The 24,112-nt window shown below is 43.0% G+C and overlaps 2 protein-coding genes across 6 annotated transcripts in view; one reads left to right on the top strand and one right to left on the bottom strand.

Moving 5' to 3' along the window:
- The window catches only part of RALGPS1 (Ral GEF with PH domain and SH3 binding motif 1), a 479,351-nt gene that overhangs the window by 220,202 nt on the left and 235,037 nt on the right, over positions 1-24,112 (top strand). The gene's annotated exons all lie outside the window — the stretch shown is intronic.
- ANGPTL2 (angiopoietin like 2) overlaps positions 1-24,112 on the bottom strand; it is a 37,709-nt gene that overhangs the window by 7,388 nt on the left and 6,209 nt on the right. Inside the window, exon 2 of one of the 2 annotated variants that reach the window (XM_038744647.1) lies at positions 13,746-14,555. In XM_038744647.1, the coding sequence (XP_038600575.1) occupies positions 13,746-14,535 (790 nt within the window). In that variant the 5' untranslated portion in view covers positions 14,536-14,555. Of the gene's footprint in view, positions 1-13,745; positions 14,577-24,112 lie in introns of both variants that reach the window. The other variant, XM_038744646.1, reaches the window with a different exon arrangement.

Raw genomic sequence — 24,112 nt, 5'->3', positions numbered from 1 at the left:
GCAGCGGAGAGGGTGTGAGCAAGAGGTCGATGTTGGGAGAGATGAGAGTGAAAGTACTGGGTCGATAATACTGGGAATGACTTCTTCCCGGAATCCCTGTGGAGGCTTTGCTGTGCTCTTTCATATTCATCTCCCCTGCCCTTTCAGGCCCATATAATCTTCAGCCTGGACTGATTGACCTTCCTGTATCTGAGCAATCCCACATAAAATAGGGATCCACTTTTCTTAATTGTTTTGATCCTGTCACTCCCCTTCTCAGAATCGTGAGGTAGCTTCCAGCTGGTGCTTAAATCAAAATACAGCTGTTGCTCTTGGGTCTAAGGCTTCCTCCTCTGGCCTCCTCACCTCCCCCGCCTCGCCTCGCCAAACACCACCCCTGCCTTCCCCCTGGCTCCAGCTAAGCCAAGCGGTTTATTGTTCCCCACAAGCATTACCTGCCCACCTTTGTCCAAGCCAATGGCAGCCCCATCTTCCTGCTTGCAGTGCCCTTCCCTACTCCTCTCCACCAAACAACCCCCTCTTTTACGGAGCCCAGCCAGGCCAACAACAGCTCAAATATTGAAATTGAAAAAGGCAATCCTTTATGTTAAGGAAGTACAGATTAAAATGTGCAATAGAGAAATTTTTTCCTTTGGAAAAGTCCAAACAGTACAGTTAGAGTTGATTTTGGCACTTTCTCTGAATGGATCATTTATAGCCAAGCTAAATGCCAGAAATAACATCGGCTTGCAGACTGATAACAGAATGGGTCCCAGACTACATCAGCTTGGACCTCGCTTTTTCACACTGACATTTGAAGTTTAGCTCCTACAAAATATTTAGGCTCTTTGAACCACATGTGGTGTATTACGTCCCCAAGAAAGGGAATGACAGTAATCTACAGCAAGTGAGTGTTTGACATAAGATTGTATCCCCACTTTAAATCTGCCAGATGCTTGTGATGCCTTCAATCAATCAATTGTATTTATTGAGTGCTTACTGTGTGCAGAGCACTGTACTAAGGGCTTGGGAAGTACAAGTTGGCAACATATACAGAGATGCCTTCATAGCCTTCATTTGAACTCCATTCCACATGCTCAAACGAAACAGGACATTTTTATCCTGCAAGGTTTTTTCGTTGAATATCACAAATTGACTCCATTTTAACTGAGCTTATGTTTGCTAATAAAAAAAACCTCTAGTCTAAATTACAGGAAAGCACCAGTGTTCTTTCTTCTATTTGTCAACATGCTCAACTTGCTTGTATCTTGTTCTTCTGTTAAAATACAGCAAGGCCTTGGGGAAAGAACAAACCACATTTACAGGGTGGTCCACAGAGATTTTGCGGTCCACCATGGGAAGGCTTAGCTTACTGAGTCAGTTTTGTGGGGATCCTCCTGGAGCTAACACTAGTCACTACAGTATTTCTGTTGTTGCTTTGGATGGAGAAATCACGAGCATACTTATCAGATGAGCATGTTATGCTAAATGGGGGAGGGGCTTTGTTCATTCTCTGGAAGACAGGAATAGAATATCAAGTGGCATAAGTTCGAGAAGTTGTGCAAGAGCAGGATGAAATGCAACGGGGACAAATGCAAGAGTACATTGAGAAAAAAGCAAACATCCACAAAATTAGGATGAGGGGTAAGACTGGTTAGGCATAAACTGGGGAACAAGGGAGAATAGAAGCAGCATGGCTTAATGGAAAGTGCAGGGACCTGATAGTCAGAAGACCTGGGTTCTAATCCCGGCTCTGCCACCTGTCTGCTGTGGGACCTTGGGCAAGTCACTTAACTTTTCTGTGCTTAATTTCCCTCATCTGTAAAATGGGGATTAAGACTGTGAGCCCCATGTGGGACATGGACTGTGTCTCACCTGATTAGCCTGTATCTACCCCAGTGCTTAGTTCAGTGAATGGCACATAGTAAGTGCTTAACAAATACCACTTAAAAAAGGGAGTAACAATTAAACAGAGGCTGAGCATGTTTCAGCAATATAGTGTAACTGTTTAAAACATCATAGCCTAGTGGAAAGAATTGAGAGTCGGAGGACCTGGGTTCTAGCTCAGGCTCTCCCACTTGTCACTTAAAGTGCCTGTGCCTCAGTTTCCTTTTCTCAAAAATGGGGATTAAGGACCTGTTCTCCTGCTTAGATTGGGAGCCCCATGTGGGATAGGAGCTGTGTCAGATCTTCAGATATTGTATCTTAGTGCTTAGTCCAGTGCTTAGCATATAGGAAGCTCTTAAATACCACAGTTATTATTGTTTTGTCCTTTGGATGTGTTAACAGGAATATGACATGTGGAGTTTGGGATGTAATCATTCTTCTGTATTCCGCCCTGGTCATACTCCTGGTAAAATATCGTGCCTCAACTTGGACAGCAAGATCAGGATGGGCAGCAAACAGAAGACAGGATAGGCAATAGGCAAATAGGGGTTAGCAGAAGGCTAGGCTGAAAAGGGAAGTCTGAGAACCTGAAGAATCCCAAATTGTCTTCAGGTCCATGAAGATTTTGCATGGGAGAATCCTGACCAGTTTTTCTCTCTGCCCACTTAAGGACTGAACAAGAATAAGCTTTACTTCTATTTATTCTGATGACTTGACATCTGTCCTCATGTTTTGTTTTGTTGTCTGTCTCCCCCTTCTAGACTGAGCCCGCTGTTGGGTAGGGACCGTCTCTATATGTTGCCAACTTGTACTTCCCAAGCGCTTAGTACAGTGCTGTGCACACAGTAAGCACTCAATAAATACGATTGAATGAATGAAAAGTGGGCTGAAATTAAAGGTGGAGATATTTCAGTTGGATAGAAGAAGGAACTTCTAGCTGGAGTCCGGAGGATAAACACATTGGAATAAGATAACTTGGTGGCCCCTTCTAGCATATCATGTTGTGATTCTATCAGTTCAGCCTCATTACCTTCCTCTCTTACTGTTCCTGATTAACTCACAATCTGCTTTGAATTCATTAACTGAAGAACGGCCTAACTTAGGTTTCAGAAAAGTCTGAGTGGTGAAAAAAAACCGGGTTAATTGAGTCATATTTGCATTTTTTTTTACTCAAAAGGTATGGATGTGGGATTTTATAACCTGTAAATGTGTAAATTCAAGGGCACAAAATATTTAGTAATTATTCCATTTATTAAGTGCTTACTATATATTGAGGGCTATGTTATACACAAGATTATCAAATTGGACACATTCCTCTTCCACTTAGGACTCAAAATCTATTTTATCCTCCTTCTATCCTCATATTTAACCTTATATAAGGATAAATAAGTTGTTCAAAGTTACACAGCAGGCGAGAGCAGAACTGGGACTAGAACCAGGTCTCCTGATTTCCAGTCCCACACTCTTTCCACTAAGCCACGCTGCCTATGGAACCATTTCATGGTTTGCTGTAAAAGAATTTATCCAGTACTGTTGCCACCTCAGTGTTCCACTTTCAAAAGAAACTTAATCAGTGCACTAATTTTGAATCAATCCGTGGTATTTGTTGAGCATCTATTGAGAGTAGAACAAAAGCAACATTATTTTTTTTAATATTAATTGCAGGGCGATGTACGGTGGTTTTGATTTCCAGTTACTTTCATTACAATTTTTAATACTTCCAGGCGATCAGATTGCTTTCATCTCCCTTATTGATTGCCCAAAGAGTGAGTTTTTTCTTCCCTTGAATTTCCAAACTCTCAGTGATTATCATGGGTGCTTGTAAGTGCTAAAGTGGGAGGACCACAGGAAGTGGTGAAAGAACAAGAATGATCCTTGTGGCATTAAGAGCTTGCAGTGCACCACAGGATGGGCAGATCAGAAACAATTGCAGTACCTCTGCCTCCTGCTGAGTCACAAGCCAGACTTTATAAAGTAAACTAAACAAGAATTAACAGCCTGAAGAAATCAAACCAAATTAAAATGCTACTTAAGGATAAAAGAAATTGGTAGACTAAACGATAGAAAAACATCAAAACATCTGATTCAACGTTCTCATTCAACTTTAAACAGAATTAGCACTTGATTTGCAGTGGATTTCACATTTACCATAAAATTGTCCCATAATCGGTATGTCTTGCCCCACCCAGCAGGACATGCAGTTTTCAAGATGTTTCCTCCCCTCAGGGGATGAGCAGGCTGGGCTTCTGGGAATCCAAAAGGGCCAGTCTGACAGCAGAGGGAGAGGAAGGGATTGGGGGAGCCCAAAGGACTCTGGAACACTGCTACAACGGCAACATTGCTGGGGCGGGGGGGAGGGCGGTGGGAGGTGGGATGGGTGGCGGACAGGCTATTTATTTATTACTCTATTTTACTTGTACATATCTATTCTATTTTGTTAGTATGTTTGGTTTTGTTCTCTGTCTCCCCCTTTTAGACTGTAAGCCCACTGTTGGGTAGGGGCTGTCTCTATATGTTGCCAACTTGTACTTCCCAAGCGCTTAGTACAGTGCTCTGCACACAGTAAGTGCTCAATAAATACGATTGATGATGATGATGATGATGAATCAATCAATTGTATTTATTGAGCACTTACTGCGTGCAGAGCACTGTGCTAAGCCCTTGGGACAGTACAATATAACAGAGGTGGTAGACATGATCCGTGCCCACAGCAAGCTTGACACGCAGACATGTCCCCTGGGGTATTAGAACCTTGCCCATACTCTAATTCCAAATTCTCTATTCGCATGCAATTATAGAGCTAGTGAGATTTCCTCATTCAGTATCTGGTCCGCAAGGTCACTGGAGAATTTCACTGGGGCCATGGTGGCTTCCCTCAGAAATGCTCCCCTCTCGTACCTCTTTGATTTTACAAACATCTTGTATCTGGATTCCACTTCTGTTGTTCCTTATCCTTTAAACATTAATTTCCTTGTTTCTGCCTCACAATAGCCCAGTGACGTAGAAGGAGATAGGTATTAGAATACCTATTTCACAGATGAGGAAATTGAGACTGAGAGAGATTGAGTTATGTACCTTAGGGACTAGAACCTAAATATCCTGATTCCCAAACCTGTGCTTTTTTTAAAAAAAAAAATACTTGGTGCCAGGCACTGTACTAAGCTCTGGGGTAGATACAAGCCAATCAGATTAGACACAGTCCCTGTCCCACAAGGGGCCCAGTGTCTTAATCTCCATTTTAAAGATGAGGTAACTGAGGGAAAGAGAAGTGAAGTGACGTGTCCAAGGACATAAAGCGGACAAGTGGCAGAGCCAGGATTAGAACCCAGGTTGTTCTGATTCCCAGGCCCATGCTCTATCCACTAGGCAACTCCGCTTCTCCACTAGTACTTTTCACTTTCCTACACTGCCTCCTAAGTGACTGGTTTGCTTTATGGTCAGGATTTTCACCAATCATGATCATTCACCCTTAAAGCCAAGCCAGATCCTGGTGCTGCTGTTGATACTGCTGTTGCAATGGAAGTAGTGGAGGGCCTGGAGGAGGGAAGTGGGAAAGAGGAGGAAACAGAAAGCAGAAACTCTTGACCACTGGCGTCAAGACCGCTCAACTTTTTTCTTATCCACTTATCCACTCTCTTCTCCAATGACAACCCTGCTCGTACTCTTTGGCTCTTTGTCCAGATCACTTCACCCCGGCCCTGGGGGCCCCTCTTCCCTGGTGGGGCAGTTAGGGTGGAATCAATCAGGTAAAGTCCCTGGAGGAGATGGGATTTCAGGGGGGGCTTTGAAAATGGGGAGAGCAGTTATCTCTCTAGCTGACCTCACTGTGCCTCTTTCTCACCACTTTTGCCACCATCCTCTTGCTCTCATGTTTCCCCATGCCTGTTACTCCCACCCCCTGGCATCTGATTGATCGTGGCTCTCCCCTGTGCTTAGCAGTGTAAATGTATTTTAAGGGAGGATTTCTATGCATGTTGCAGGCCTGCCAAGCATGCCCACATCGAATGTATTCATGTTCCCACATGCTGAAATGTATACCTGAGAAGCTGGTATTTGTGGCTTCTCAAAGGACGTACATTTCTTTCCTGAAGAGCTGGACATGTCCATTTAACTGGACCCAGCACCCAAGGGAAGTGGATTTCCTGATTGAATAATGGATGAGTGGACTGAGGAAAAGTGTTCCATGTTTCTATCCAGGTTTATTTATTGGAGAGCCATGGAAATCCAGGACCTGCTCCTGGCTGGGCCTGCTGGGGTCTCCGGGCACCTCCCTCAGCCTGCAGAGAAGCCTAACAGGGCTGACTCGTTGCTGCCCGCTTCAGCCTGCCTTGTCTGCCCTGTCCCCAAACTGGTTTTGAAATTCCAAGGAGCCACGGCTCAAGAGAAGACTGGCCCCTGGGGCAGGGAAAGGAGAGGGCAGACTGGGCCCGGAGGAGTCCTTGCTTTTTGGTACTCGGACTATGGTGGTTGACTGCTTTTTTATTTTATGGTATTTGGTAAGTGCTTACTAAGTGCCAGGCACTGAACTAGCTCTGGGGTAGATACACGTTAATCAGGGGGGACACAATCCATGTCCCACATGGAAGTCAGTCTTAATCCCCATTTTGATGAGATGACTGAGGCACGGAGAAGTGAAGTGACTTACTCAAGGTCACACAGAAGACAAGTGGCAGAGCCAGGATGAGAACCCAGGTCGTTCTGACCCCCAGTCCTGTGCTCTATCCACTGTGAGTTAGGCTCTTCCATGATTTACTTCTCGTAGCACAGAGTAATCTTTACTTGGATCTTTCCCTTCTAAGCACTTTTTTATGGTAATTATTAAGTGTTTTTTATGTGCCAGACACTGTACTAAGCACTCGGGTGGATAGAGGCTAATCAGTTTGGACAACACAGTCCATGTCCCACATGGGGCTCAGCCTTTATTCTCATTTTACAGATGCGGTAACTGAGGCACCGAGAAGCTAAGTGACCTGCTCGAGATCACATAGTAAACGAATGGTGGAATCAGGATTAGAACTCTGGTCCTTTTGATCCCCAGGCCTGTGCTCTTTCCACACTGCTTCTCAGACACTTTGCTGTTCACCCCACCCTCAGCCCTGCAGCACTTAAGTACATATCTGTAATTTATTTTAACGTCTGTTCCTCACCTCGAGACTGTATGGTCTTTTCTAGACTGTGAACCCGTTGTTGGGTAGGGACCATCTCTATATGTTGCCGACTTGTACTTCCCAAGAGCAATACGGTGCTCTGCACACAGTAAGCGCTCAATAAATACTATTGAATGAATGAATGAATGAATGGTCCTTGTGGGCAGGGAATGTGTCAACCAACTCTGTTTTACTGTACTCTCCCAAACAGTGCAGTGCTCTTCACACAGTAAGTGCTTAGTAAATATTATTGATTAATTGATTCAGAGGATAGATTGAATCCTGTGTCAGGGGAAATAGCTGAAAATTATATTACTAAAAAGCTTTCTGAGAGCATGAAAAAGGCTTTATTCCAGCCCACAAAAGTGAAATTAGGAACTAGAAAAACTTTATCCTAGAAGCTAATGTGACCTTTTCTTTCAATTTTTTGGTTGACTTTCATGCCGACCAATTATTACCAAAGGAGTGGGATGGGCTCAAAGTTTCTGATTTTATTTTATTTCACATCCTAATTGATTTTTCACTTTTGCTAAGCTTTAGCAATTGGGGTAATGTGTTCAGCTTCCTGTCTTTCATACTGGATAGAACCTATCTTTATAATAATAATTGTGGTATTTAAGCTCTTTGACCACAGCATCTCAGTGAATTTGTCAGATGGAGGCGGAGATAAAACTGCATCTCTAATTGTGCTCTTAAAGGCTCCTAAGGGTGGATGTGTGTCGTAGGAAGGGGCTGGGGTCCGGGTAGCGAGGGAGAGACCCTTGTCTTGCCTCATGGGATAACTTTCAGCCCGACCTAGTGGATAGAACGTGGATCTGGGAGTGAGAAGGACCTGGGTTCTAATCCTGACTCCACCACTTACTTGCTGTGTGCCCTTGGGCAAATCACTTAACTTTTCTGGGCCTCAGTTACCTCATGTAAAATGGGGATTAAGGCTGCAAGCCCCATGTGGGGCAGGGACTGTGTCCAAGCCAATTACCTTGTATCTACCCCAGGGCTTAGTACAATGCCTGGCACATAGTAAACACTTAACAAAAAGTACCACAATTTCCAGTCCTGGCAGGCGTTCACCTGCAAGCAGTTTTCATTAGTGGTCATGAAAAGGGTCTTAGTGCCCACTCTCTGTGCTCAAGTAATTAAGGTTTTACCTAGCCTTTGGCTAACTCCAGTCTGGTTATTGCTATCCTTTTTTTTATGGTATTTGTTATGCACTTACTCTGTGCCTGGTACTGTACTAAGTACTGGGTTAGATAATAATAATAATAATAATAATGATGGCATTTGTTAAGCGCTTACTATGTGTAAAGCACTGTTCTAAGTGCTGGGGAGGATACAAGGTGATCAGGTTGTCCCAAGTGGGGCTCACAGTCTTAATCCACATTTTACAGATGAGGTAACGGAGGCACAGAGAAGTTAAGTGACTTGTCAGGAGTCACACAGCTGACAAGCGGTGGAGCTGGGATTTGAACCCGTGACCTCTGACTCCCAAGCCCGTGTTCTTTCCACTGAGCCATGCTGCTTCTCTAAGCTAATCAGGTTGGACACAATCCCTGTCCCACATGGGGCTCACAGCCTTCATCCCCATTTTACAGATGAGGTAACTGAGGCACAGAGAAGTTAAGTGACTTGCCTAAGGTCGTAAGTGGTGGAGTCAGGACTAGAACCCAGGTCCCTAGGTCATGCTGCTTCTTATCCTGATTTCTGCTTGCTGCCTATCCTATGCCTGCTGCTTGCCTAGAGCTCTGTCTGCTAGACAAGCCTCCTTTGCCTGCAGCCTTCCTGGATCATCGCCCACCTGTTCCGTCAACCTGTCCAGACGCTGCGCCTAAGGAAGTGCTCTGTATGCATTAAGCGCCAAGTAAAGGTTGATTTTGATAAGGATAAGTTTTAGGAAAAAACACAGATTACTGGACAAAAAATGAGAATAGTTTTGGTTTAGGAAGGAAGGGAGAGGAAAGTGGCAGCCACAAAAAACTTCAGAGAAGGGACTGGTAAGTGTGAGATTTTGTGGCTCTAGGTGAGAAGCAGTGTGTTTCTACAGGGCACTTGAACCTGGAGGAAGACCTGTTCTCTATTCCTATCGGTTGCTATTGCTATCACATGTAGAAAGTGTCCTTTGCCAACTGCTTTTCTCAATTAGTCATTTCTTGCCTTTGTCCTTTGTATTCCTACGCCTCTGCAGTGCTTTTAATTAAATATTAAAAAAAGTTGGATGAGGCTAAAAGTTAAGAATGGAATAGGAATTTCATTTTGATGGCAGGGATGGAAATGCAGGCTATTACACAACACAGTCCCTTCCTTGCGGTGTCTCTGCCCTGCAGGTTTATTTCTCAGTCACTGATTGCAACCAAGATGTGCCAACTGATTGTTCTTCCCTCAGTGGCAAAAGAGAGTGAAAACTACCCCAGCAATTCATGCAAGCAAACGTGTGTGTGTATTTGGGTTGGGAGAGAGCAAGGGAGATATTATAACTATATATAACGACTAAGAGAAAAGAGAATTTCTTTTAATGGTATTTGTTAACTGTTTACTATGAGCCAGGCGCTGTATTAAGCACTGGGGTAGGTACAAGCTAATCAGGTTGGACACCATCCATGTCCCACAGGGACTCACAGTCTTACTGGTGAGGTAACTGGGGTCCAGAGAAGTCAAGTGACTTGTCCAAGGTCACATAGCAGACACATGGCAGAGCTGTGATTAGAGCCCAGGTCCTCTGACTCCAAACCCATGCTCTATCTACTCGGCCACACTGCTTCTCTTTGTTAAAACTGTGGTAGAGAGGGAGCTGGCCGGGAAGTGGAGGGTAGGTGATAGCTAGCCAAGCCTCTGCAAGGAGTCTCTCTTGTACGACAGTCCTGGAACACTGACAAGATAGTTGCCTTGGAAAAGCTCTGCACAATTATAGGAGATGAAGAATCCTTACAGTCAGACACTAGAGTTCTGATTGCCTGAAGGAGTGTGAGAATACTTTAACATTGTCTTTGTACTTGCTAGACTTGAATAACTAATCAGTGCAGCCCAACAAAGAATGATCTTTTTGTATACATGGGGCACTCAGGACTCATTGGCATGACACTTTTTAAAAAATGGTATCTTTTAAGCATTGACTTAGTGCCAGGCACTATACTAAGCACTGGGGTAGATACAAGATGATCAGGTTGGATGCAGTCCATGTCCCACATGGGGCTCACAGTCTTAATCCCCGTTTTACAGATGAAGGAACTGAGGCACGAAGAAGTTGAAGTGACTTGCCCAAGGTCACACAACAGACAAATGGCAGAGCCAGGATCAGAACCAAGCTCTTTCTGACTCCGAGGCCCAGGCTCAATCCACTAGGCCACATCTGACTCCACCTCAGTGGTGTCATTTTTATAAAATGGTATTTATTGAGCACTTACTATGTGCTGGGCACTGTACTAAGCCCTGGGGGTAGATACAAGCTAATCAGGTGAAGAGCAAATGCATATATGGATATTTTTACACTGATTTTTTTACTTAGCAGTCAATCAATGAGCGCTTTCTATGTGCAGAGCACTGTACTATGTGCTTGGGCGAATATAATACAACAGAATTAGACACAATTCTTGCCCAAAACAAGCTCTGTATTGTATGTGGCAGTCAGAGTTGGAATAGAATTATTAATCAATTTCTAGAATACATTTTTAGAGTAAATGGCACTAATTGGGTAGCTTTTCTAGTGAGGTAGGGTGGACATTATAGCTCACTTGGTCCCCTGCTGTTGGTTACTGAGGAGTGGTTTGTATTCCCCTGGTTAAAAAGGAAGAGAATGTATATGGGCTCAGATTTCTTGCTTACTCAGGTGCCAAGTGAGCCACTCTGAAACACCTGTGAACAAGGTTTCCTCTTATTAATTAGTGATGTAATTCCTTGAAGGAAAGAATCCTAGAACTGAGTTTAATACTCTTACATAATAATGACAGTGATGGTATTTGTTAAGCGCTTACTATGTACCAAGCACTGTTCTAAGCACTGGGATAGATACAAGGTAAAGAGGTTGTCCCACGTGGGGCTCACAGTCTTAATTCCCATTTTACAGATGAGGTAACGGAGGCACAGAGAAGTTAAGTGACTTGCCCAAAGTCACACAGCTGACAAGTGGCAGAGCCGGGATTAGAGCCCATGACCTCTGACTCCCAAGCCCACGCTCTTTCCACTAAGCCACCCTGCTTCTCCATCCTACTTACATGACCCAGCACTGCCCTAATCAAGATCTGAATTCCTTTAATTAAATCAGAAATATACTTTGGCCTTCATCTATTGTAACTCTTTCACCCACAGGTCAAATCCAAATCAGACAACTGGTCATCATGTGGAATTGAGACTGTACGAGTGGGTCTGGAATCCTTTTTCTACTAGAATTGAGGTTAGGCTTGGTCAGATGTTAGATTTGATTTGGGTCCCACTTCTGTGGGACTGGGTCTGGCCCAGCCCTTGCTACCTGGCTAGTGCAGAGGGTCTTGGAGAGGGTTTTTGGTATTGGGAGACATCCTTATGACATCACTAGAGGGTGGGTCTAATGGCAGGATATAGCAACTGCTGCCCCGCATCTCTTTCTGGAAATGGGCTGGGGGGAAGAGGAATGGCATCGTCTCCTATGCCCATTGGAAAATGTCTTGGAATTGTCCGTCATTGGGTAATTACCGCCATGATTCCTTTTCCCACTGAATTTGGTGGAACTAGAATCTGGGAGAATTCTCAGAAATGGACTAAATGGATCCTTTGGAATATGAGCACTGAGGACCTCAGGCAGAATTTGAGCATGAGGACTTGATTCTGGGCTTTCACACTTACTGCTGGGCTTCCCTTGTAGTTCAAGGGGAAACAATATGGGGCATTAGACATCAGGGCTTAGATTATGGCAATGGGACTTACCTTGCTTACCCATTGGGTCATTAATACGTGGAATGGATTGGGTTTAAAGGAAGGAAAAACTACATGGAAATAATGGAAAAAATCTACCATAAAGCAAGCAGGAAAATATTTGGGAGAGATGGATGTATTTTCTCTCTACTCTGGTCATGCAGTGCTTGCATGCTTTAATTCATGCAGATACAGCCCAAGGTAAGAGAAGTTCCACTTGGAACCCAGAAACAATGTTTTCATTGTTTGGTTTCACTAGTTGAATTGCTCCCAAGTTAAGCCTCTGTCCTTTTGCTATCAGCTTGGAGCAGGAACAGTTGTGAAGTTGAGACTTCATTATGAAAAGCCTAAAAGTGGCTATTATAGCCAAAGCATATTTCATTATATTGTCTACCTACCCCCAAACTTAATACTTAAGTGATTTGAGAAATCACTTGAGAAATGGTTAATAAATTTAAATCATTAATGAAAAGTTGTATCCTTCTACAAGAGGCTACATGACATCATTTAATTTTTTTTGCCCCATTATTTACAAAGTTCTCATAGAGGCCCCAAACCCAGTCTTTTAAGTGCATAGCTATTTTCCTGAATTCCACCTCTGTGACATTGATAGGACACTTTGTCTCTACTGACCTCCATGGGCATTTCAGTCAATCAGCGGTATTTATTGAGCACTTACTGTGCACAGAGCACTGTACTAAGCGCTTGGGAGAGTTCACTGCAACAGAATTGGTAGGCACATTCCCTGCCCACAGCAAGCTTCCAGTTCAGGGAGACATTTAAATATTCAGAGTCCTAAAAAGTAAAACAGTTCCTATAAATCCCATAAGGAATCTTGTTTAAGTGCTCCTTAGCAAACATTCTCCAGCTTTTAGGGCAACAGCTCCCCCTTTCTTTCTTGGAATCAGAACTCCAATATTCCAAGAAGATGACCAATCTGTAGGTGTCACACCACAAAAGCTTCCCCTTTTTTGCTCTTTAAGCCATCCGTCCTCTGATTTGGGAACACTAGAACTGTACCTTCCTAGCAAATTAATTGATTTCTGCTCTTCACTGGGTTTGATTTGAACTAAACAAAAGTGTAAGGGTTATCTATGTAGGTGAAGGAGCATGGCATAGTGGGGTAGAACATGAGCCTGGGAATCAAAAGGACCTAGTTTCTAATCCCCACTCTGCCACTTGTGTGCTGTGAGACTTTGGGCAAGTCACTCAAATTCTCTGGGCCTTAGTTACCTCATCTGTACAGTGGGGATGAAGACTGTGAGCCCCATGTGGGACATGGACTGTGGCCAATCTGATTAGTTTGTGCAGAGCCTGGCACATAGTAAGTGATTAATAAATACCATAAAAATATAAATTAAAAGAAAAAGGTGAACTGTTTTACAACTCTGAGGATTCCTCCCACCCCAGGGAATCACCTGGAGAACTCCTCTAGACTGTAAGGCCTCTAGGCTGTAAACTCATTGTGGGAAGGGAATGTGTTATATTGTTATTCTGTCATAATAATAATAATAATAATATTGATAATGATGGTATTTGTTAAGCACTTACTGTGTGCCAAGCACTGTTCTAAGCACTGGGATTAGAACAGAGTTATCAGGTTGTCCCACCTGGAGCTCACAGTCTTAATCTCCATTTTACAGATGAGGTAACTGAGGCCCAGAGAAGTTAAGTGACTTGCCCAAAATCACACAGCTGACAAGTGGCAAAGCTGGCCACTCTGCTTCTCTTGTACTCTCCCAAGCCCTTAATAAGGTGCTTAGTATAGTAGGTGCTTAATACAGTAAGTGCTTAAGAAATACAATTGATTGATGGATTTGGCTCTGAAGAAAGCACCACAGAATTACTTACCAGATGGTTTATCAGTTGAGGTTGGAATGCTGGTAACGGTTGGCATCGTGGGCAGCGGAGGCGGGAGCACCTTTAGGTTTTGATCACTCTGAATTTCGTTGGTAGATATTTGGTTGATAATACGGTTGTAAGTGGGAGGCTGGTAGACTCGGTTCGGTGGCTGTGGAGGTGGAGGTATTGGTCTGACTGTTGGCATTCTCTGACAGTGTTCTTCCAATTGGGCGATAATGGCAGACTGGTTGTTAGCTAAGGAAGCCAAATGTTGATACTTATGTTCTAGGTCCTTGTATCTGTTTGCAAGCTGCAACACGTCGGCGGTCTGGTTCAGTATCTTATTCTCCAGCTGGGAGAGCTCTAGAGCGTTGTCCCGTTTCCGAATAATTTCATGTAAGAGCTGCATGTAGAGCTGCGTCACCCTGGAGTTCATATTCCTGCTTTCCTTCCGGAGGAGTTTCACCTCGTTGACTATTCCACCGTCGACCTCCACTAGTTGCTGCAAGGTCTCGATTTGCCTCTTCTGCTTTAAAAGCTCATTGTTCAGTAATTCTAATTCTTGCTTGTGAACCCGGTTTTCCAGCAGGATGTCGGGTTCCTTGGAATTGACGCAGATGGCCCCAGTCACCTTCTGCTGGGGAACCACAAAGGTGTAGGTGCATTTATCTGGAGGGTCACTTGATCTCTTGTACCGGTTCAGATAAACGAATTCCTGTTCTTTGCCCTCGTCGCTGCTCTGGGCAGCAACCCCTACTGCAGCAATAAGGACCAGGCAGGTCAGGCTCACCGTCTGCATGGTCCTGTGAATGGCTGATTCTGCAGGGAGAATATAAAAACCTGTAAATAAAGAGGAAGGGGAAAGCATTAACTTACTGGACTCTTGATTTCCTAAGAAACACTGAGGGGAAGATGGAAAAAAATGTATGGAGCACCCACTGGGAACAATGCACTGTATTATGTTCTGGGGTAGTACAAAATAAGAAAGGGACACATTCCCTGCCCTCAAGGAGCATTAGATTGTAAACTCCTTGAAGGCAAGGATCATGCATACCAACTCTGTTGTACTCTCCCAAACACTGAGTATGGTCTCTGCATACAGTAAGTGCCCAGTAAGTGCCACGGATTAATTGAAGGGGCTTACTGTTTTTTCCTCCGGCTTTCCTGGTGGGATCAACCATTCCCGGTGGGATCAGTGGCTCGCCGAAAGTAGGGGCCACCTCTAGAATCTGATCAGTCTGAATTTAGAGGGAAAAATCTTCCTAGTCACTAGTTAGTCCCAACCAGATTGTCCTAATGTCCCTTTTCTTCACTCTGCCCAGCAAGTGTTTTTGTACAGCATGGCAACACTCAATAAATGCTTGTGGTGGTGATGATAGATGTTGCAAAGATAATGCCTTTCCACAGTAATGCATTCCTTTTCCTTTGTAGTGTTTTATGATTTCGAAGTGCTACGTTCTGCCTTAGTAATCTTTTTCTTTTTCATTTTGATGCCAAATATTTTCCTAGAATTTCTGTGTTGGGCCATGTTTTTCTTATTCATCCCTTTCTAATGAGAAAACCTTAGAACTGAATTGGATAACATTTAGTAAATTCCTTTCCAGGCAGAATGTGTGCTTGCTTCTGTTGATATTATCAAGATAAGTATATTAATGTCATTTAAAAAAAAATTTCAGAGTTCATTCCCTGCTATGTGTACACATCTTCCATTAAAGCTTTTGGCTGAGATACCTGTTTCAGTTAAGATTTGTTTGATGCTTACATCATAGCTTTGCCTTTCCTGAGGGAAGGTGGTCAATTCCCTTCTTACATAGTGATCTTACTGTTTCATAAAATTGTAGTGAGGAAATTCCAAGTCAACAAAACTGAAAAAATATTGTTACAGTGTGTATTCTGTACGTAACCTGTGTGATAAAAGTCTGATTTGCTGAAAAGGTAACAGGCCGACCTTGTGTAGTGTATAATAGTCTTAGCCTTTGAAACATGTACAGCCGTGTCATGATGTCAGTCTTTTAGCTATGTGCTTAAAGTAGTGAGTATCAATCAGTCATATTTTTTGAGCACTTACTGAATGGACAACGCTGTTCTAAGCGCTTGGGAGAGTACAATACAACAGAATTGGTAGACACGTTCCCTGCCCACTACGAGCAAATACAAAGGTGCTATTAAGTTATATCTAATGTTTCTGACACTTATTACATTGTATATAACTATGGTGATGTAATAAAGGAAAGAAGAGCCAACTGTCCACATTAAGAAAATATGCTTACTCTTTGGCCCAAATCAGGCAAATGATCTTTTTTTGTGTTGCCGGACAACCCCTTCCCACTCTGAAATTAATCTGAGCTGAACGTTGTCATGGCTCTGGAGACTAGTAGGTTTTAGTAAAAACGAACGTACGAGGGTTGGAAGAAACAAGTTTCATCACATTGCGTGGTTTTTTATTATTTTATGTTGAAAATACAGTATACATATCCACACATTTTAATCAATGCTCACCGCTGTGAGAACATCTCATATGGAAAGCACCCCTGTCAAAAATAAATGCAAGATTAAATAGTTATGCAAGTTAAAAATAAAAATGATCATGATACCCTCTTAATTTAAATTAAAAAATTAATCAGACTTATTTCATATTTCCTGTTTAGCGCACCCAAGTTAACGCATGAGGCTTGGCTCAGTTTCAGGGTCCCAAATGGTGGAGGAGGAGGCAGGAGGAGAAGGCAGACTCACTGGCCATGTTTGCTCTGACCTCTTTTGCTCTTCTACTGATAGTGCCCTAGGAAGGTACATAAAATGTGAGAGAGTTGTGAAGCCCAGATTCCCAAATAATGAGGTAGAGGAAGTGCTTGTGTTGCTCCCAGAATTTTATCCTTTGTTTTTCTGCATCCCCTCCCCTGCTCTCAACCAACCCTTTTGCCCACTTTTTCCCAGCTACAGAAGACCCCAATGATTTGACCAGTGAACATGAATATAGCACTTAACTGCAGGTGAGGGCCAGCAAGACTTTTGCTGCTAAGGAGGGTACACAGAGATATTTTGTTCTATGTCTGTTCCAGAGAGTGTGAATGACTCAGTGCAACCATCCCTACTATTGGAAAAACTAAGGGTGGGATTTCTTTGTAAGAATCACAGGTAGAAAGCGCTGCCCGTCCCGAATGGGAAAGGGAGTACAAAAGATGCTGCTAAAAATGACTCACTAGACCTGAACCTAAATGCAAAGGCACTTTTCCATCTCATTACCTGGGAATTTGGCAAGAAGAAATTCAAAATTCTAAAATAGGTGAAAGGTCAGGGCTGGACATATTTAGATTTAGGAGTTGTTCACACTGTGGTGGCAATAGCGATCATGTGAGCTGAGTTCCAGAGCTGAGGCTTGAGGTGCAACCAGTTAAGGGGTAAGTAGAGGAAGAAGAGCCAACAAAGGAACCTGAAAAGGAGCATTTGAAGAGTTAGAATGAAAGCCAGGAATGCCGGCTCCACAAAACCAGGCTAGAGAGAGTTATCTAGGAAGAGAGGATGGTCATACATGCTGAAAGCAGCAGGAGGATTAAGGAGGACTGCATCAGGGAGGAGACCTGGGTTCTAATTCTGACTCTGCCAACTTGCCTGCTGAGTGATCTTGGACAAGTCACTTCACTTCTCTGTGCCTCAGTTCCCTCATCTGTAAAATGGGGATTAAGACTGTGAGTCCTGTGTGGGTCAGGGGCTGTGTCCAACCCAGCTATCTTGTATCTACCCCGGGATTTAGAACAGGGCTTGGCATTTAGTAAGCATTACCAAATACCATTATTATTATTATCATTATTATTGTTATCGTTATTATTATTATTATAGGCTACTGAAAGAAGAAGGCAGAGATGTAATGTTGAGTAGCCTTAGACGAGGCTGTTGAATATGGGGAAACACGTGGCATGAAGATCAGCATGGTGATAGTGCTGCAGTGCAAAAATAATTGTACTTTTTAAACAGAAGCTTCAAGAAATCAAAATTTCAAGCAGTGCCAATTGCTGAAAACAGCAAACACAACAGAGAAGAGGGTTTGCATGGTTTGTCAAGGCAGCCTATTGGCTTTTTAAGCACTCTTGCACGAGTGGGTGAAGTTCTTTGTCAGTGTCACCTTCTTCGAATATGAAGAAGAGCTATATGTTGCTTAGATATTTCCTGAATGGGAAGACGAATGGGAAAAATTGGTACAACTAGGATCAGTGGAAAAACAGTGAAACGGAAGTGGGGCTCATTTATTGTTTGTCCACAACTTTGGAAGCTATTGAGTATACCGCCACTCAGTTTGTAATGTGAATCAGAATGAAAACAGTCTCCCAAGTTCATAGCATTGAGGGTTCTTGGGGTTCAAGAGTCATCAAAGCAACTGCTGAGGTTGGAGACTGACACCAATGGCAAAAAATTGTGTTCTTTACATTATGGCTGGGCAGAGATGTTATTGTCTGATGCAGAGGCAGTCCTGTCCGGCTCCTGGACAGATTTATTTGTGAAGAAAAGGCTGATTTCCACACCTCACCACACCTCCAGTCAGTTGTTTAATTCCCAAAAAACACCCAGGGGTTCTGGCTGCATTTTTCATGAAGTTCCTGTGTGCCATTGGTGGTGTTTGGCTGTCTAGCTTGGAAGCTCAGAAGAAAAAAATTGTGATATTTTGTCTAGGGAATATTACTTATATTATTTTAAGGACACGGGAAAATTATGCTGTAAAAGAGAACTTTAAAGAAAAAAAACCAATGCCATTCTTCAGCGAAGGATGATAAAGCAAAAAAAATGCTGATTCACCATTCAGAGTAAGTAGTGATATGCCTAGTTTCAAAACGAGTAAGCTCTTTATGGGCAGAGACCCATGTCTACCAACTTCATTGTACTGTACTCTCCCAAGCACTTAGTACAATAGCTCTGCACATAGTAAGTGCTCAAAAAATACTATTGATTGAGAAGGGCAAATGCAAATGAGAGACGTATGACACAATACACATATGAATGCTCTCCCTGTCATGCCAGAGCGACTTAGGGACTGGGTTCTGGGATCGAATCCCAATGACATCATGTCTGTTTCTCTCCAGGGCTGAGGCTCTAACTCTGCTTCGTTGCCCAGACAGGTATCTGTCTACGGCATTCAAGACAGTCTCCAAGGAATGAAATTCTACCCTGTCCCTGTAACCCCTTCTAGTTCTAGATGTCTGTTCTGTGGTTTGTTTTACCTACACACTCTCTAGAGATATCAATCCCTTTTCCCTCAGAGCAAATGTGTCAGTAGGGCCTGAGTAACTGTATTCCAGTTTCACAAAAGAGCATGGAGAAGGTAAGTGAGTTTTCAACCTCCAACTGGTTGTTTCTAAACTTGGTACCACATTAACACTAGCAGTGCCAGAGCTTTAGAGATAAACCATTGCGAGGGAGGTCCCCAGCCCAATTCCCATTTCCAAGCCCGGCAGATAGGCCGAAAACATCGCGGGACTTTCCATCTCATTTTGCTGCTCTCCATCCTGTCCAATATTTTTACCCCTTTGTTTCATCCCCAGCCTTTTCTCTCATCCCGACTCCAAGCACAGGGAGGGAGGGAGTAAGGGAAGTAGGGGAAGCGAGCAAGTGAGCTCAGGGTCCCCAATACTCAAGTGAAGCCACATTCCTTTTGCCTTTATTCCACAAACTAAACACAGTAGTTTTCAGGAAAACTGAGCAGAATTGCAGTTTAACAGTGATGGTTTCTAAGCCCCTTTAGTAGCATGAAGGCAAGTCATAATGTTATGCTGTTAATGTAAAGTAATAATATTGAATGCCCATTGGGTGTTGTGCAGTGTACTAGATATTTTGAAAGTACAGAATAAAAAAGTAAAGTGTTCCCTGCCCTAAAGGAGCTGACAATCTAATGGGTGGGGGGTGAGTATGAGTAAGTTTCTTTTTATTTCTTTTGAACTACTAGGCACCTAGCAAATCATATTGGTGGAGCAAGAGGATAAAAGGGCACCATTGCAGTTCTGCTGCAACACTGATATTTTTAGGGTAGTGGTAATTAAAATATATACTTTCGTGATCAGCCATTACTACTTTATGGCATTGGCTTTTTTCTGTTTGTCATATTTGGTAATTTAAAAAGTGACACTATTATTCAACAGATTTCAGCCCTCTCTGTCTTTAGAGTCTTACTCAAGTCCCACCTACCCTAACAAGCCTTCAATCCATCAATCAGTTGTATTTATTGAGTGCTTACTGTGTTCAGAGTCACTGTGTACTGTGTTACAATATAACAGAATTGGTAGACACGTTCCCTGCCCACAACAGGCTTACAGTCTAGTTGGGGAATATAATTCTATTATATATTAATGGAAATACAATTCCCATTATATCAAATCATATCACCCAACAGCCACCTCTAGCACCCATCCATAATACCGAAGAATACATATATTTTCAGTTATTTGGATACTTTCTCCAAGCACATTCATCCAACTCTGCATCTAATCTTTTTTTTCTCCCCACTTCACTTGTAAATCTTTTGTGTGTCCGTCTCCTTGAAATCGTACACTCCCTGTAGATGGGGAATTTTTTTTTTTGGCTTTTGTGGTACAGTATGTTGCATTCAGTATGAGCTAAGTAAATACCATTACTATTACTGTTTCAGACCTAAATGCAATGGTTAGTGGAGTGTACAAGGCTCAATGCAGGAGACCAAAAGGGAAATATTGGAGGAATCGGTATGTTTTTGCCAGTCAAACCACTTGATATCTGTCTTCATTTCTGTCCACTGGCAATAGGCTGAAGGCATGAGGTCAGGGAGTATCCTTAGTCCAGGCTACCATAAAGTATCTGGTTGGGTCTCCTCCAGGCATACATCCTCTCACTTCAGTAGATTCCGGTCCAGTGAAGCCGTGTTGTGATAGATGCTCTAAGACTGAGATTCTTCCAAGATCCCCGCTGACACCTATGTGCCTATTCCTCCAGCTCTAGGAAGCTGAGTGTGGAGTTGGGAAGTCAGTTGGCCTGTGAGTTCCCTTGGCAATCCCGGAAGACCAAGCCTCTCTAAGAGGTACTGACAGATTATAGGATAGGAGTGAAATTGTGATGGCAGAGCAGCATAGCCTAATAGATAGAGCACGGGCCTCGGAGTTGGAAGGCCATGGGTTCTAATCCCCTCGCTGCCACTTATCTGCTGTGTGACCTTGGGCAAGTCACTTCACTTTTCTGGGCCTCAGGTACCTCATCTGTAAAATGGGGATTAAGACTGTGGGCCCTGTGTGGGACAGGGACTGTGTCCAACCCAATTATCTTGCATTGAGAAGCAGCGTGGTTCAGTGGAAAGAGCACGGGCTTGGAAGCCAGAGGTTGTGAGTTCTAATCCTGGCTCTGCTACTTGTCAGCTCTGTGACTTTGGGCAAGTCACTTAACTTCTCTGGGCCTCAGTTACCTCATCTGTAAAATGGGGATTAAGACTGTGAGCCCCACGTGGGACAACCTGATCACCTTGTATCCCCCCCAGCGCTTAGAACAGTGCTTCGTACATAGTAAGCGCTTAACAAATCCCATAAAAAATAATCTACCCCAGCACGTACAACAGTGGCTGGCACCTAGTAAATGCTTAACAAATATCATAAACATTATTATTATTATTATTATTATTATTAATACAGGAGGATCAAGTGGGAGGAGACTAGGGTGGGAGTCCTGGGATAAGGGAAACAGGAGGAGGAGAATGAATCAAATTGTTAGGATGCTCTCTGCCTCTCCAGTTTAACACATGGCACAAAGTACTGGTCAAAGATGATTTTTTTTAATTATAAAAAATCTGTGACTTTGAGAATCTTACTCCGTATATTCCTCTGATTCATAAGAACCAGTTTTGGAAGATGTGACCTTTTCCAAGAATGGAACTTAATGCTGTGTAGGGTTTTGTTGAAACTGCATTAAGCTTTGGCTTTTCACCAATCTTTTAAAGAATGAAAGGGCAGAAATGCCATGACCCACCCAGCTCAGTATTCTGTCACCTCCAGTGACAAAAAGCGGCTCGGAGGAACAGTGTGATGGTTGCCCTCTTTGAGATCTTGTTAACGGGTGAATCTTCTGATTTCCCTAACAATAACCCAAATGAGCCTTTTCCTGAGTAGAGTATATCTAAACCCTTTTTGAACTTCTGATACATTTGCTCTTTCCCTAAATACACATGACTCTAAATAGTTCCCACACCATATATACTGACAGTGTGATGTAAAATATTCAGCCTGTAAGACGTCATAAAGTTTCCAGTATAATTACTGAGAACAAATAAGTGTCCTATTGGCTTCTGAAGTGACTCTGTAATCCTTTCCGTATTTAATATTAGACTGCGGAATATTCGGCACATCTTTTGTATATACTATCTGACAGAAGATGACATTTAGAGAGTCTGTATATTATGATTAATGATGTTTTGCCAAGTTTCTAGGTGCCTTTGAAGAAAGGTCCTTGTAACTTATTGATTCAAAAGTTTGGAGCAGTTTATTTTCATTGAAGGTTACAGAGTGATATAGCCTAGTTATTTACTAGATTAGTCTTAGTGAATGGTCACAAATGAGCCTGTTTTCTCTTACTCTGCTCATGTTTATTCAGCTAATTGTGTCCCAAGGGAAACAATTCAACAACATTCCTATCTTATGAGTGGAGAGAAACTGAACTTCTTAAAAAAGATGTTCTTCAATTTTTTCCTATTACTGAAAAATAAAAGCAAATCAAAATATTTCCCCTGGCTCTGGATATTACAGCAAAAGCAGAAAGGACTCTTGGAATTGTTTTTCCACATTGCATTGTCAAAAGTTTCCATTCTTCCAGAGTTTTCTTTGTTTGATTAACCCAAAACAAATACATTTTGATGGTTCTATGGCTATGTTTAAATTCCCCAATGAAATTTCCATAGGTCTTGAGTGTTTTACAATCAAACTCAATCTCTTTGAGTTCATGAATTTGGCCAGTGTCATGACCTCATAACGTGAGGTTTTGCCACATTTTGTGTGCCTCTGGGTGCTCTTTAATGATCACATTGCTGCCAACACTGTGGGTCAGTGTTTCAAACAGCATTCATAAGGGGGGGTCATTTCAGGCCGGAGGGTCCTCAGAGGTCACCTACTCCCCCTTTCCTTTGTCGGAGCCTTGGGGGCAGAGGGTTTCTAGCTGGGATGGAAACTCTCCCAGAAAAGGAGAAGCCACATCATCCCTCAGGTACCCTTTCAAGTGTCCAAAAACTTATATGGCAAGAAATTATTCCTTAGACCTGGAATAATTCCAGGTCTGCAGCATAATACCCATTTCCTTTTGATTTGCCCTATTCAGAGAATGGTTGGTCACCCTCCCTCTGGTAATCACCCTTCTCATACAGGGAGTTGCCCTCAGCCTTCCCTTCTGCAGCCAAAATAAACTTAATGCACTTAGGCTTTCTTCATAAATCTTATTCTCCACTGTCCACTCATCTCTCTGGCTATCCTCTGAACCCCCTCCAGTGAGCTCTCATTGCGTGGATGATGCTGTAGTACGGGTCTGGCCAGCACTGAGGCCAGAGGGAGAATTACCTCACAGCTCCTGACTGCTTGCCTCTCAGGATGGTGTTTGCTTTGGTAAGAGCACTACATTACCGATTCACATTCAGATTGTTCTGGGATGCTCCCTAGACATTTTCTGCTACATTCACACCCGGCCAGTCCCTCTCTATTGAAGCCATTGGTCTTCCTACCTAATGGGTCATCCTGGATTTGTCCCCATTGGATTTCCCAGGTGCTGTTTCTGGACATTTTGCTGTTGGCCCAGGCTCTCGCTGAACTCAAGTTCCATCCTTCCAGGTGCAGGATGTTCTCCCCACCGCCCACTTCCAACACCTCCCTCCCCTCCCACCCTGAGGGCTATTCGGCCAACTTTTTATTCTGACATCCATAGCACTGCTGACAACCATAGCCTTTGACTGACCCCTGCGGATAACCATTTGTTATGTCCTTTAGACTGAAGTTGACCCAGAGACAAATTCAGTTTCCTTTTAAATGCTTGGCTTCAGGCATCTTTATTTAATTCCTATCTTGATACTGAAAGTAACCTTGCTAATTAGAAGTAAATTCCTCTCATTGGCTGAGGAGAGATATTCTAAATAAAATCTGAAGTTTTTTTGAGCCATCTGTTCTATTTCTCATCCTTAAAACTGCTTTTGCTTTAGCTTGTGGATGCATTAAAGTGTAGGACTGGGCTTGTTGGTTCCTAATTTAGTTGAGATTGTAAGCTGCTCGCGAGCAGGGATCACATCTGCCAGCTCTGTTGCCTTGTCCTTTCCCAAGTGCTTAGGTCAGTGCTCTGCACACAGTAAGTGCTCAGTAAATGCCACTGATTCTGGACTATTCTGAACATAGAAGTTCACA

This window comes from Tachyglossus aculeatus, chromosome 4, assembly GCF_015852505.1.
Source record: "Tachyglossus aculeatus isolate mTacAcu1 chromosome 4, mTacAcu1.pri, whole genome shotgun sequence".
In the NCBI taxonomy this organism is placed as follows: domain Eukaryota; kingdom Metazoa; phylum Chordata; class Mammalia; order Monotremata; family Tachyglossidae; genus Tachyglossus; species Tachyglossus aculeatus.
The sequence above is the reverse complement of the archived record's forward strand: the minus strand, read 5'-3'. Positions and strand labels throughout refer to the sequence as shown.